Here is a 14,490-nt window from a genome sequence, read left to right on the forward strand (position 1 = left end):
GACATAGCTCGGCACAACATTGAGGGCCGAAGGGCCTGTACCGTGCTGTTATGTTGTATGTTCTGTTTCCAGTGCCTGGGTCCAGGATGTGTGCAGGAAATCTGTCCAGTTGTAGCTCCTGGAAGCTTGAGTTTCCAGGAACTGGAACAGCTCCTGGAGACACTGAAGTATCTGCAAGTCTGAGAGCATTGTGAATAGCACATTTAGGGAGCTGCTCACACCAGAGCTGAAGCGGCTTGAAGGAAGGGAATGGGTGGCCACCAGGCAGTCCGAGAGATGTAGGCAGAGAGTTCAGGAGTTCCTGGTGGTCTTGTTCACAAATCGGTATTCCATTTTGGAGGCTGATGATGGCACTGGCTCCTCAAAGGAGTGTAGATAGAGCCAAGCTTCTGGCACCACAAGCAGTTTGTCTGTACAGGAGGGGGGAGGCGAGACAAACCGATAGTATTAGGGGGTTCAATAGTCAGGGATACAGGTGCTACTGGGCCGTCAACGTTACTCCAGGATGGTATGTTGTCTTCCCGGTACTAGGGCCCAGGATGTCACTGAATTGTTGCAGGACGTTCTGAAGGGAGAGGGTAATAAGGCAGAGATCATGGTACATGTTGGCACCAATAACATAGATAGAAAGAGATTTTGCATCAAGAATTCAGGGATCTGGGCAGTAGACTAAAAAGCAAGATCTTTCGAGTTGTAATCTTGGGATTACTCCCAGTCCCATGTGCCAGCAAGCACAGAAATAGGAGGATAGTGCAGTTAAATGCATGGCTTAACAGTTGGTGCAGGAGGGAAGGTTTTAGATTCCTGGATTACTGGGACTATTTCTGGGGAAGATGGGACCTGTACAAATGGGAGTTTCTACATCTGAACCAGAGCGGGACTAACATTGTTGCAGGATGTTTTGCTAATGCTGTTGGGATGAGTTTAAACTAATTTGGCAGGGGAGGAGGCACAGACCGTTAGCAGAATAAGGGCACGGAATCATACAGCAAAACAAACTAGTCGGAGCGAGTGCACTTGTATTAAGTTTCAAGGGAGTAAGGCCAGGCTGGGTGGCCTCTAATGCCAGGAGTATTGCCAGTAAAATGGATGAGTTGAGGGCGATGAGAGGCATGTGGAGGTGTGATATAGTAGCCATGACAGAGACATGGTTGAAGGAAGGACATGATTGGCAACTCAGCATTCCAGGATATAGAATCTTCAGGCGAGGTGGGGAAGAAGGTGAAAGAAGAGGAAGCATTGCATTATTAGTTAAGGAGTCAGTTACTGTAGTAAGGAGTGATGACATATTGGAGTGGACATCAAATGAAGCTTTGTGTGTTGATCTTAGGAGTAAAAAAGGGGCAGCCACATTGTTAGGTATTTATTATAGACCCCCAAATAGTCAAAGGGATATTGAGGAGAAAGTATGTGCTCAGTTTGTGAAGATGTGTAAAAACAATAACAGTAGAGTTATATTGGGTGATTTCAATTTTCTCAGATTAACTGGATATATACAGGGTTAAGGGCTTGGATGGAGTAGATTTTTGCAATGTGTACAGGAGAACTTTTTAAATCAATATGTGGAGGATCCAATAAGGGAAGAAGCTATGCTGGACCTGATTTTGGGGAACAAAGCCAGACAGGTGGTTGAGCTGGTTGGGGGGGGGGGGTGCATTTTAGTGATAACGATCACAATAAGATGCAATTTAAGCTTGTTGTGGACAAGGAAATAGACAAAGTGCAAAAACAAGTTTTAGATTGGGGGAGAGCGGATTTTAGTAAAATAGGACAGGATCTGGCCAAGATGGACCAGGAATAGCTGCAAACGCGACAATGTACAGAAGAGCAGTGGTTGGTGGTGGGTGGGTGGGGGGGGGGGGGGTGGCGGTGGCGGCGGGCGGAATTCAAAAAGGAAATGGGGAGGGTGCAAGCCCAGCATGTTCCTCCTAGGGTGATAGGTAGGAATAACAAGCCCAGAGAACCACGAATGATCAGAGATTTCAGAATACAATGAGAAAGAAAAGAAAGGCTTTTAGAAAGTCCAAGGAGACCAAATCGGTGAAGGCGTTAGTGAGGTATAGAACATGCAAGATAGAGCTTAAGAAATCAATTAGGAATGCAAAGAGGGAATATGAGAAAGCTCTGGCTGGTGAAAGTATAGAAAATCCCAAGATATTCTATAAATATATCAATGGGAAGTAAACTGCCAGGAGAGAGTAGGGACCATGGGAGCAATCTGTGAGTGGAACCAGACGACATTGTTTACATCTATCTTCACCCAAGAGAATGAGGACAATGGCATGGAATTCAGGTAGAGAGACTGTGATGTTCTTGAACAAATTGACATGGGGAGGACAGGGTTTTGGGGATGTTGTCAGCCTTAAAAGCGAATAAATCCCCAGGATCGGATGAATTGTGCCCTTGACTACTGTGGGAGCCAAGGGAGGAGATTGCAGGGGCTCTGATCCAAATTTTCAATTTCTCGTGGCCACGGGGAAGGCGTCTTACAACTGGAGAACAGCTGATGTGGTTCCGCGATTTAGGAAGAGTTGGAGACATAAACCAGTGAACTACAGACCAGTGAGTCTCACGTCAGTGGTAGGGAAACTATTCTAAAGAAACTTCTAAAGAAAAACATTTATCTCCGTTTGGAGAGGCAAAGCTTAATTAGAGATTGTCAGTATGGCTTTGTCAGAGGGAGGTCATGCCTAACAAATTTGATTACATTTTTTGAGGAGGTGACCAGGTGTGTCGACGAAGGTAGTGCAGTCAATTTAGTTTATATGAATTTCAGCAAAGCCTTTGACTAGATTCCACATGAGAGACTTGTAAAGAAGATAAATTCACACGGGAGACAAGGTAATTTGATAAATTGGATTCGAAATTGGCTCAATTGAAGGAGAGAGAGGGTGATGAGAGAAGGCTGCTTTAATGACTGGAAGCCAGTGTCCAATGGTGTACCACAGAGACCTGTGTTGGGCCTGCTATTATTTGTCATTTATATAAATGACATTAACAATATGGGGGTTAGGATTAGTAAATTTGCGAATGACACAAAGATTGGATGGATGGTTAACAGTGAGGCAGTGTGTTTTGGGCTACAAGAAGATGTAGACAGAATGGTCAGATGGGCAGGTAAGTGATAGATGGAATTTAACCCTGAAAAGTGTGAGGTGATGCACTTTGGAAGGAATAATTTGATGAGAAGGTATTCAATGAATGGTCGGACACTAGGAAGTTCTGTGGAACGAAGGGATCTTGGTGTGTTTGTCCACAGATCAAGCAGAAGGGCATGTTAATAGGATGGTGAAAAAGGTATATCGAGTACTTGTCTTTATCAATTGAGACATCAATTACAAAAGCAGGTAAGTCATGTTGGAATTGTATAGAACTTTAGTGAGGCCACAGCTAGAGTGCTGTGTGCAGTTCTGTTCACCACATTATTGGAACGATATGATTATGCTGGGAGAGATTTACCAGGATGCTGCCTGGGATGGAACATTTAAGTTATGAAGAGATGTTGGATAAGCTTGTGTTGTTTTCATTGGAGCAGAGAGGACTGAGGAGCGACCTGATCAAGGTGTACAAAATCATGAGAGACATGGAAAGAATGAATAAAGATCAGCTATTCTTTTTAGTTGAAGGGTCAGTCATGGGGGACACAGGCTCAAGCTGAGGGGTAGGAGATTTTGGGGGATGTGAGGAAAACCTTTTCTACCCAGAGGATGGTGATGGTCTGGAATGTGTTGCCTGGGAGGGGGGGTGGAGGTGGGTTGCCTCACATCCTTTAAGAAGTATCTGGATGAGCACTTGACATTCAGGGCTTTGGGCCAAGTAATGGCAGATGGGATTAGGTAGAAGCTAAGGCACCTCTAATGTGTCGGTGCCGACTCGATGGGCCGAAGGGCTTCTTCTATGCTGTACAATTCTACCTACTGCATGTCTACTTATCCAATGTTGATAATCGGCAGACCTCAGGAGCCATTCTGAGATTAAATAAAGTTCTAAATACCTATTACAGACTTTGCTATGTTAAAAACACGCTCATTCATGAAAATACATTCAAAACCATAGCATCTTTACAGTACAGAAGGAGGCCAATCAGCCCATCAAGTCTGCAATGACACTTCAAAAGAGCCAGGCCCTTATCCCTAGTCAAAATGCTGGTCTCTGTCTAAATGTTCAGTTCTTCCCGAGTTTTGCTCTTCAGTGCTGTCCTTCTGGTCTACAGAAGCAGCCACTGGGAGTCGACCACCTCCACACCCCCAGCAGTGTAGTGTCTCACTGGCATCACAATGAGATGGCAGAGCACTGTGGCAAGTAGGCTATGAATGTAGCACTCACCTCAAAGTTGTGTGCGAAGTAAGATCCGACTGCTGCACACCATCCTTGTTCAGACTGGTGTGATTTGCTATTGGCATGACAGAAGATTGGGAGGTGACACATGATTCTCACAAGTAGCAGAATTAATGAGCCTTCATGATGGTAATGAACGCAAATGGCACTGGTGTCACTTACAGAATACCTGACCTATCAAATAGAGAACTGCAAACTATTTTCATATCAGTGGATTTTGATTTTTCTTTTTGGCTCCCGCTGGATTCTCCGATCCTGCCAGCCAGAATACTTGCTGCAGGTAAGATGGGAAAATTCCACTTCTATTGTGGACCTACAATCACGTATAGGAAAACTATGTAGGAAAGTAGGTTCTCCTCTCTGAAGGGCAGGAGTGAACCAGTAAGGTTTTTTACAACAGAACAGCAGCTTCCACCATCGTTCACTGGCATTAGTGCTGTAAAATATCAGATTTCCTGAATTCAGTTTTACAATTTGCCATAGTGGGATTTGAGTCTACCACCACAAAGTTACGATATCCATAGACAATGATAGAATGAGAATAGTACTGGCTTTGATTTGCTTCAATTTTATATCCAGAGTGTGGTTTAGTTAAGTCCAGGAGGACTGCTCAAATATATAAATAACTTGCGTATAGAATGCTATTTTATCAATACTAAATGCTCTCTATTGTTCCATTTTCAACTGCCACGATTCAACAGCAGAACAAATTACAGTGAAAAGAGCACATACTTGTTGAACTATATGGGGGAAGATAGGCAAGAGCTATTCATAATGATTGGTGACGATGGATCATAGTTACAGTATGGGAGGCGATCATTTGATCCGTTGGCTGTTCTGACTCCCTGCAAGAGCAATTCACTGAGTGCCGCTCCACCACCTTTTCCTCATAGTCCTGCAGATTTTGCCTCAATTGAGTCTATAACACTCTCAGGCATTGTATTCTAGATCCTAACCACTCATTGTGTAAAAAGATTTTCCTTGTCTTGCCATTGCTTCATTTGCCAATTGCCATAAATTAGTGCTCTCTGGTTTTCATTCCTTCCACTAATGCAAGCAGTTTGTCCTGAGTAACTCTGTTCCGACTCCTCAAAATTTTGAATATACTAACAGATTTACCCTCTGTCATCCCGAAGGTAATGCCAGTTTCTCCAGTCAGTCTACATAATTGTAGTTCCTCATCACTGGAATCACTCTTACGTACTTTTTAAACTGTCTTCCTATCCTCCCTAAAATATGGTGCCCAAAACTGAATGCGAAAGTCCTGAGTCAAATATTTTATGCAGGTTCATCATAATTTATTTGCTTCTATACTCAATGCACAAAAGTATTAAAATATTAATTTTGTTTTTAAATGATGGGTCTAGGCAGATATTTGCAGCATGGAGAAGAAATAGTTTTGTCAATTCTGTCAAAGGCCTTCTCAGTATGTAGAATATAACAGTTGGTCAGGAGTGTCTCATGTTAAAACTGTTCGGCTTTCTAAGAGGAGATTTAGATCAGTGCTTAGAAGAAAAATTGGTTTTACTTCTGCGGGTATTACATGTTATGCATGGCTCAGTCAGTAGCAGCACTCTTGTCTCTGAATGACAAGGTTCCGGGTTCAAATCACATTCCAGGGCTTGAGCGCACAAAAAAAAATCAAAGCTGATACTTCAATGCAGTATAGAGGGACTACTGCTGTATTGATGACGCTGGCCACTGCCACTCTGTAGGCGATTGGATCAGCGGGGGAGGGGATGCCCTTTGCCGTTCTGTGTTCTGATCAGTCTGGGTGGTGGGGTCTGCGTTTTGCACAATCGTGAGTACCTGTGATTGTGGGCTGGGGATGTTGTTCAGGCTGCCTGCAGCAACAGGGTCCTGACAGCTCTCTTTCTGTTTGTCAAACCCCTGCTGTTGGAGTTGTGTGTGTGCAAAATCATAGGGGTGCACATGCGCGATAACTCTCTCCGCAGGCTGGCTGGCGAATGAAGCCCAGCTCACTGCCTGCAGCAGCTGGAAATGGTCGAGTCAATATTTTCAATATCTAAGTTCGTAAGATTGGGAGTGAAAACTTGCCAAAAAAAGGGATCAGGAACTCTCTCATTTTCACGCTGGCTAGACACTTCAAATCATTCTCATAAAATTTTGCCTGCTGCCTTTCATCTGTCAGCTCAAGTGGATGTAAAAGATCCCATGGCACTATTTTGAATAAGAGTAGCAAAGTTATTCATAGTGTCCTGGCCAATACTTGGCTCTCAATCAACATTTTTTAAAAAAGCAGGTGATCAGACATTATTACATTGCTGTTTATGGGAGTTTGCTGCGTGTAAGCTGCCATGTTTAATTTCCATTCAACAGCGATCACATTTCAAATGTATTTCATTGGCTTTGAGATGTCCGGTGGTGATAAGGAGTGCTATATAAATTTAAGACTTTCTTTTCTTTCTAATTATCTTGCTGTCCTGAAGGCAGTGACTTGAGATGAGGAAATGTGCGCTATGAGTTGTGGCAACCCTCTTGTATCTGGCCCAATCAACCAGACGAGATGCTAATGTTAGTGGAATACCCACCATGAGCTTGATCAGGGCCTCCTTTGATCTCGTGCACGTACTTTCCAGCAAGGATCATTGACGAGTGCTCAGGGACAGCATTGAATAATAATTTCCCTTCCTGTATTGCGAGCATATTGCTAATATGACCCATGGGAAATTATCCTATGGTTGACCTACTCTTGAAGATCCTTTTCTGGTTTAGCTGAAATTATAGTGAGAAAAGAGATTTCTGTTGTTCTGATGCACATTATTAAAAGTTTTTAAAAGAATTCGAGCACATATGGTAAAATTTGAGTGTTCCTTGCATAGTAATGGGAAGTTAAACTTGTATATGACTATCAGAATGACAATTGCTCTGGATTTTATGGAATCATCTCATAATTTTGCTGATTGCCCCATATCCTGGGCTGCTTGAGGTCAGGATGCCATTTTTTCTGTATTTGCAATGTTGGAGCTTTGTGGATGCATAGTGTGCACTTGTGCAAGACATTGCGTTGTCCTCTTCGATCTGAAGTTCTCTGACAGTGCCCTCCCTTCACTGTCTCAGCTCAAATAGTGGTCTTCCTCCCTTGCCCGCACATGCTGCTCAGGAGGACAACAGATGCGCCAACTCAGCCTTTTACAAACAATAGCATTGTCTGTTTGACAACAAAAAACCTCCCCTAGTGAAGTCCTTGCCTGGTGTCCAAAGCAGTTGTTGTCACGTCACTCCTATACCTCAATGAGATTTGAACTGTGTATCAGCAACACATAAGAGTGCCAGAAAATTTCAATCAGCAATACCTTTGCTGCATCCGCTGGGTTCAGTGGGAGGACTGGTGAACAAATGCTAGCGTGCTTCTTACAAGCCAGATCCATAAGAATTTGCAAACAAAGCTTCTGCAAAATTAACTTCAATGGACTGAACACTTTGGATGCGTTCTTACCACCCCGTTCCAGTCATTGATTAATGTGGTGAGGCCGGAAATGATGCTAAAATCAGATTCGAGCCCGGTGTCAAGTAGCCACTTTTTCCTGGTGTGAAGCTTATTAGCATGTATTTGGATGGATTTTAATATAATTACTGAGCTCAGCACTGCAGCCTACCCCGCTGCTGGCTTCAATCACTATTGGTCTCCATCGGTGGTAACTAGGCGCCATGGCCATGCTGGGGGTGCTTATGCAACGGGGGATAATCGGCAAAGAGGGAACAGCCATACAAGAAGGAAGTGGTGCAGGAGGGGGGCCACAGACAGGAGAGTGACCAGGGTGGAGGTGCAATTCCTGGGGGGTCCGCTTGGTGACTTATCGGGAGAATCCTGATGCCCCAATGCTGGTGACCCATGTTAGTATGGGGGCTAGTAATGCTCCAGAGATCGTGGGGTGGGGGGGAGGTGGTGGCAGGAGGTTGCTGGGAGGTAGGGGCTCCCTGTGCGTTGGCACCTGAGTGCTCTGAAGCTGGCTTAGAAACTGTACTTAGGCTTTGCCTCCCCCGACTGACACACATCTCCCAGTTATCAAAAAAAATTAACTGAGTGCTGCAAGGTTGCAGTACTGAGTCATCCAAGAAACAGTGTGGAACACTCCCATTTTCAGAATTTTATGACAATTTGTTTGGGAAAATTCCACCCTCTGTCCAGTTGGTTGAAAAGGAACTTCCCTGCCAGCTCTTGTTTTCTCAACTCTCGTGGTCAACTTTTCAGGTGAGAAAAAAGAAAATGTTTCAAAGACATTCTGAAGGTTTCACTGATGCATGGCAGAATTGTCATTAATGATTGGGATGAGCTCGCCACAAAATCTGAAATAGGGATACCAACTGAGAAGCAAAACATAACTAAATGAATTATTTACATAGTCTAGATGTTACTCTCATGGGCAGCTCAAAACTTGTATATAAATTAAGTTTTCAAGACAAAACATTGTCAAGCCATTTTAATGGTAAAAAACATAATGAAGGTAAAATAGTTGACAGTGAAGATGAGTGATTAATATACCAAAGCACCGCCATGGTGCCTGTTCGCGTCAATGCACCTATTGATGATAAAGTTTAATTTTGGAATATGTCCATGATGATTTATCGTGATCATTGAATGCAATATACTGATTTATAAATAATTTAACTATTGTCATTATCAAAGCTTTTCAGCGTGTGCTCTAACGTTATGGTTGCAATGTAGATTGATCTCTGGAGATGAGCTTTTTGGTAGGCAAACTGTGGGAAACTAATTTTTTCCTCCCTTGAATTTGAGGGAAATCAGTCCTCAAAGCATTGTTACTCATCCAATGATTCTTAATTTTGTCAGATAACCTATTATGCATCTTTCTATTTATTCTGGATACTGTATCTTAGTTCAGTGAGACACAATTGAGGATTGAGGGGAATGAGGACACCCCTAATTGTTCATGATGGTTCTAAGGTTTTCCATTTTTGTACTGTAACTCAGTGGAGAGATAGAAACATGCTTTTGATGTCTACTTTTTCGGGATGCTTTTGGAATGGATGGATATTCGCTCCTGCTGATGAATATTTTTTCAAAAACAGATACTAATTAATCTATGGTGACCCAGGAGTCAAACTGCTACACGTAATGCTCCTGAAATAGTTGTGCGCTTAAGTTTCTGTGTAATGATCTTTGGTTTTGCCTATGCTGAATATGAGGATTTAAAACTGGGGAGTGCCAGAGCAGCGACACCTTACCATAGAGGAGACACAGTGCTAGGTGATGCAATGGTGCTTAGCACCAGGGACCTGGGTTCAGTTCCAGCCTTGGGTTACTGTGTTGCGTTTGCATGTTCTTCCTGTGTTTATGTGGGTTTCCTCTGGTTGGTCTGGTTTCCTTCCACAGTCCAAAGATGTACAGTTTAGGTGAATTGGCCATGCTAAATTGACCATTAGTGTCAGAATTATTAATTGGGTATATAGATGGGATAATGGGATAGGGCCTGGGTGGGATTGTTGTTGTGCAGGCTAAATGGGCCAAATGGCCTCCTTTTGTACTGTAGGAATTCTATGGCTATATCCTCCAAGTTTTATTGTAAAGGCAATCCTCAGACTTGGGACACAATTGATTCCTGAAAACCTCATCGCAAATTGGAACCAAATATTCCCATAGGAACAATGGTATAAATGGGGGATTGATTCCTGAACCAAGGCAGGAAATCACTCATGGGGCACTCAGTGTTGTAAAATGTTTTCAACTCTTGTCCTGTCAATTTGTTGAGGCAACTGTTGATGATAGCACACCTTACCACAAGTTCCTTGGGAGATACAATGAAGCCATCGTTCACCGTCATTTACCTGTTTAACTTTGAACATCTGCGAGTCTGAGTGCATATTAAATATAACACTAGTGTATAAGTGCACTAAAGTCATGTTGGCTGTGCTAAGAAGTTTCCAACCTAATAAAGATGGTTCGACCTATCCAGTAATATGTATAGGTGACATAACGTTGGTATGCATGTATAAATGTGCTGCTGTGGCATCATAAAGTTGAAACCAACATTGTAATGTTGAAATGGGGTGTCAATTTATAAGCGTAAGTGCCTTTCATCATAACTCTGACATTGTAAGGTTGAGGACAGCCTATAGTTGATTCTGTGTTGGTAGTTTTTTCATATTTGGTTATTTACAGTCTGAGAGAGTAAATCGACTGAGGACTCATAAATATTTGTCACCTTGCACGGATGTTTGTATACCTTGTTACATCAGATTTTATACTTGCTATGTGGTAGCAGCTGATCAGCAATAAATGACCTGGTTATTTAGTCTGATAGCTGAGTAGACTCTGACACATCAATCCTCCTTGGCTGTGAACATTGAATCCCATGGGCCCTTATTTTCTTGACCAGTCTGTCACGAGAGATCTTATTAAAAGTTTTGTAAAGTCCACATAGACCACATTAAATGCATTATCCTCATCAATAGCTTGCTGGAGTCTTTTGAAGAGGTAACAAGGGTGGGTCAATGAGGGTAATGATGTTAGTATGATGTACATAGATTTTTAAAAGGCATTTGATGCAATGCCACACAACAAATTTGTGAGAAAAATTATAGCTCATGGAATAAAGGGGACAGCGGCAATGTGGGTACAAAATTGGCTGAGTAATAGAAAACAGTGAAATATTAATGGTCAATGGATATTTTCAGGCTGAATGAAGATTTGTCGTGGAGTTTCTCGGGTCGGCATTGGGACGCTTGTTTTTCTTATTATGTATTAGTGACCTAGATATTGGTATGCAGGGGACAATTTCAAAGATTGCAGATGACATAAAACTTAAAACCATTGTAAACTATGAGGAGGACAGTGTAGAATTTCAAAATGACATGGACAAGTTGGTGGAGTGGCCTGATATGTGGCAGATGAAATTCAATGCAGAAACATGTGAGATGATGTATTTTGGTAAGAAGAACATGAAGAGACAATATATATTCAGGGGTAAAATCCTTAAGGGGTACAGGAGCAGAGGGATCTATGTGTATTTGAAGGTGACAGAACAGGTGGAGAAAGCAGTTAATACAGTGTATAGTATTCTTGGCTTTAATAATAGGGCACAGAGTCCAGGAGCAAGGAGGTTATGCTGAATTTATACTAGACGCTAGTTAAACTTCAGCTAGTATATTGTGTACAGTTCTGGGTACCAGACATCGGAAGGATGTGAATGCATTGGCGAGAGTGCAGAAGAGGTCTACATAAATGGTTCCAGGGATGAGAAACTTCAGTTAAGAGTGTAGGTTGGAGAGGATAAGGCTGAGAGGAGATTTGATAGAGGTGTTCAAGCTTATGAGAGGGCTGGACAGAGTAGAAAGGGAGAAACTGTTCCGGTTGGAAAAGGATCAAGGCAGGTTCAATTGAGGCATTCAAGAGGGTTTTAGATGATTACTTGAATAGAAACAAAGTGCTTTAAAAGTGTGAGGTGATTCACTTTGGTAAGAATAACAGGAGTACAGAATATAGGGCTAATGGAAGGACTCTTAGTAGTGTTGACGAGCAGAGTGATCTCGGGGTACATGTGCACAGCTCCCTGAAAGTTGGCACCCAGGTTGATAAGGTTGTTTAGAAGGCGTACAGTGTGTTCTCTTTTATTGGTAGAAGGATTGAATTTCGGAGCCGTGAGGTCATGTTACAACTGTACAAAACTCTGGTGCGGCCGCACTTGGAGTATTGTGTACAGTTCTGGTCGCCGCATTATAAGAAAGATGTGGAGGCATTGGAAAGGGTGCAGAGGAGGTTTACCAGGATATTGCCTGGTATGGTGGGAAGGTCTTATGAGGAAAGGCTGAGGGACTTGAGGTTATTTTCATTGGAGAGAAGGAGGTTACGAGTTGACCTGATTGAGGCATTCAAGATGATCAAAGGATTGGGTAGGGTGGACAGTGAGAGCCTTTTACTTCAGATGGTGATGGCTAACACAAGGGGACATAGCTTTAAATTAAGAGGTGGTAATTATAGGACGGATGTCAGAGGTAGGTTCTTTACTCAGAGGGTAGTAAGGGTGTGGAGCGCCCTGCCTGCAGCAGCTGTGGACTCGCCAACTTTAAGGGTGTTCAAATGGTCATTGGATAGGCATACGGATAACATTGGAATAGTTTAGGTTAGAGGGTCATTCGATTGGTTCCACTGGTCAGCGCAACATCGAGGGCCAAAGGGCCTGTACTGCGCTGCTATGTTCTAGGGTACAGGGAAAAGGCACTAAGTCACGATGCTTGTTTGGAGAACCAATGCAGACACGATGGGCTGAATATGCTCCTTCTGCACTGTAACAGTTCTGTGAAGCAGCAAATTATGCTCAGGCTGGCTCAAGTGGCTGTTGCAGATGTCCTGCTGTTTTCCATAACATCCAAAAACTTCTTGTTCTGCTGAGGAATTCCCTGAATCCAAATAGTTGCAAGCTGAAATCTAGGATAAGGCATTGATATTGGATCATCCCCATTCAGCTTCAAGTCAAAATGGCAGGTGCAGAGAACTGTCATCCCACTCTGGAGAGATGACTGCTTTTCTTCTCAGAAAGGAACATTCTACCAGATGTGGTTATATTTTTCAGAATTTGTTAGATTAGCTAAAGAAAGCAGGAAACCGAAAGGAGATACAAGAGTTCAATGTTCTTTTTTATTGGGTGAATTATTCGAATTCTATGTGTTTATCTTATTCTACTTTATAATCTCGGTTAGAAATTCAAAATAAATTCTGTTTCTATTGCAGCAAATTTAAAGACTCCTCCTCCTGCCAATTGACAATTATGTGCTGCTTGTGAAAATACTGATAGGTTTACTTTCTTGTTTTTAATATTTGCAGATGTCGCACAACTTTAAACGAAATGAAAACATTTGCTTGGGAGAAGAGGAATTTCAGCAGTTCTGTAAATTGTTTATTAAGCATTCAGATGAAATCAACAATGGTTGGGAGTGGAGGCAAAAGGTATGTTGGAGCTTTTGTATCTATCAGCTGTAGAATTCAAGGAGATCAAACATATTTCTCTGAATTAAAGCTCTAAATATATATTTCTCCACTTTCAGCCTTATTCCTCTTTCATCCATCCCCATAACTTGTTCACTTTCTTGAATGTCCCATATATATAAAAAATGCAAAGAAAATCAATTGAAACTTCCTTCTGTACAACATTTGGAATTATTGGGACTTTGTCATGCATAAAAATGTAAGCCAAGACTCTGAAAGTCTCCATGGTGACACATTCCCAGCCACCCTCATTTATGGCATCATTCTGTTCTGGGTGAGGTTTCCACTAAAAGCACACTTGGTTAACACTTCCGTCACACACCCCTGGTGTTGCAACATGGGCAATAAATGCTGGACGGCCAATGATACCCATGTCCCACGAATTAGTAAAAAACAATCAGGATATGGATGTTGCTAGCAAGGCCAGAGTGATAAGTTAGTGCTGGGCTTACTTGAACTACTGCAGTCCACGTGGCCAAGGCATTCCTATATTCTACATGCTCTTGGATAGGAAGTTGTTGACTTTGACCCAGCGGTGATGAAAGGAAGGTGATATGTGTTCCAAGTTAAGGTGCTGTGTTCTCATTCCATTGTCCTACTTGTGGCATAGGTCATTGGCTTGAGAAGTACACTGAAGAAGCTTTGATGACTTATTGCAGCGCATTCTATAGAGAATATGTGCTGCTTCACAATGTGGCAATACAGAGTGCGTGTTTAGCGGGATACAGCGGGTGATATTCTATGTCCGATAGCGTTTCTGCTGCTAATCATCACTGGAGGAAGTTCTACTGACTTCACAGTGAAATCTTGCATTTGGTTAAAGTAGGGGGTGCTTTGTTGTGTTTAATGATATCTATATAAGATTTTTTGATCCATGTGTGACACTAAGGCCAGAAGCCAGGCAAATGTTTGTTAAACTGAAGAGGACAGATGGGATTGACTTAAGATGCAACATGTGAAATTTGTTTATTTACACAAGATCTGCACCTTTAATGTATTATTTTTAACTGTGCTTTCTCACCAGATTGTTATTTGTTGCTCAGTGTTCAAATTTGACAGTCCTGAAATTATTGGTCGTTCATTCTTTTATTTAGTCAGTAATCAAAGCTTCCTCATCTTTAGTTACCTGTACCTAAGAAATTGAAATTAAAATTAAACTACTTGACTGTTCTAATTTCCTTGTG

The 14,490-nt window shown here is 42.3% G+C and overlaps 1 protein-coding gene across 6 annotated transcripts in view; it reads left to right on the forward strand.

Annotated features, from left to right (window-relative positions):
* The window catches only part of atg10 (ATG10 autophagy related 10 homolog (S. cerevisiae)), a 246,932-nt gene that overhangs the window by 38,439 nt on the left and 194,003 nt on the right, over positions 1-14,490 (forward strand). For all 6 annotated transcript variants that reach the window (XM_080189195.1, XM_080189198.1, XM_080189194.1 and 3 more), the window contains one exon: positions 13,145-13,267. In XM_080189195.1, coding sequence (XP_080045321.1) covers positions 13,145-13,267 — 123 coding nt within the window. The remainder of the gene's footprint in view (positions 1-13,144; positions 13,268-14,490) is intronic.

This window comes from Carcharhinus amblyrhynchos, chromosome 5 (assembly GCF_965287045.1).
Source record: "Carcharhinus amblyrhynchos chromosome 5, sCarAmb.v2.hapA, whole genome shotgun sequence".
In the NCBI taxonomy this organism is placed as follows: domain Eukaryota; kingdom Metazoa; phylum Chordata; class Chondrichthyes; order Carcharhiniformes; family Carcharhinidae; genus Carcharhinus; species Carcharhinus amblyrhynchos.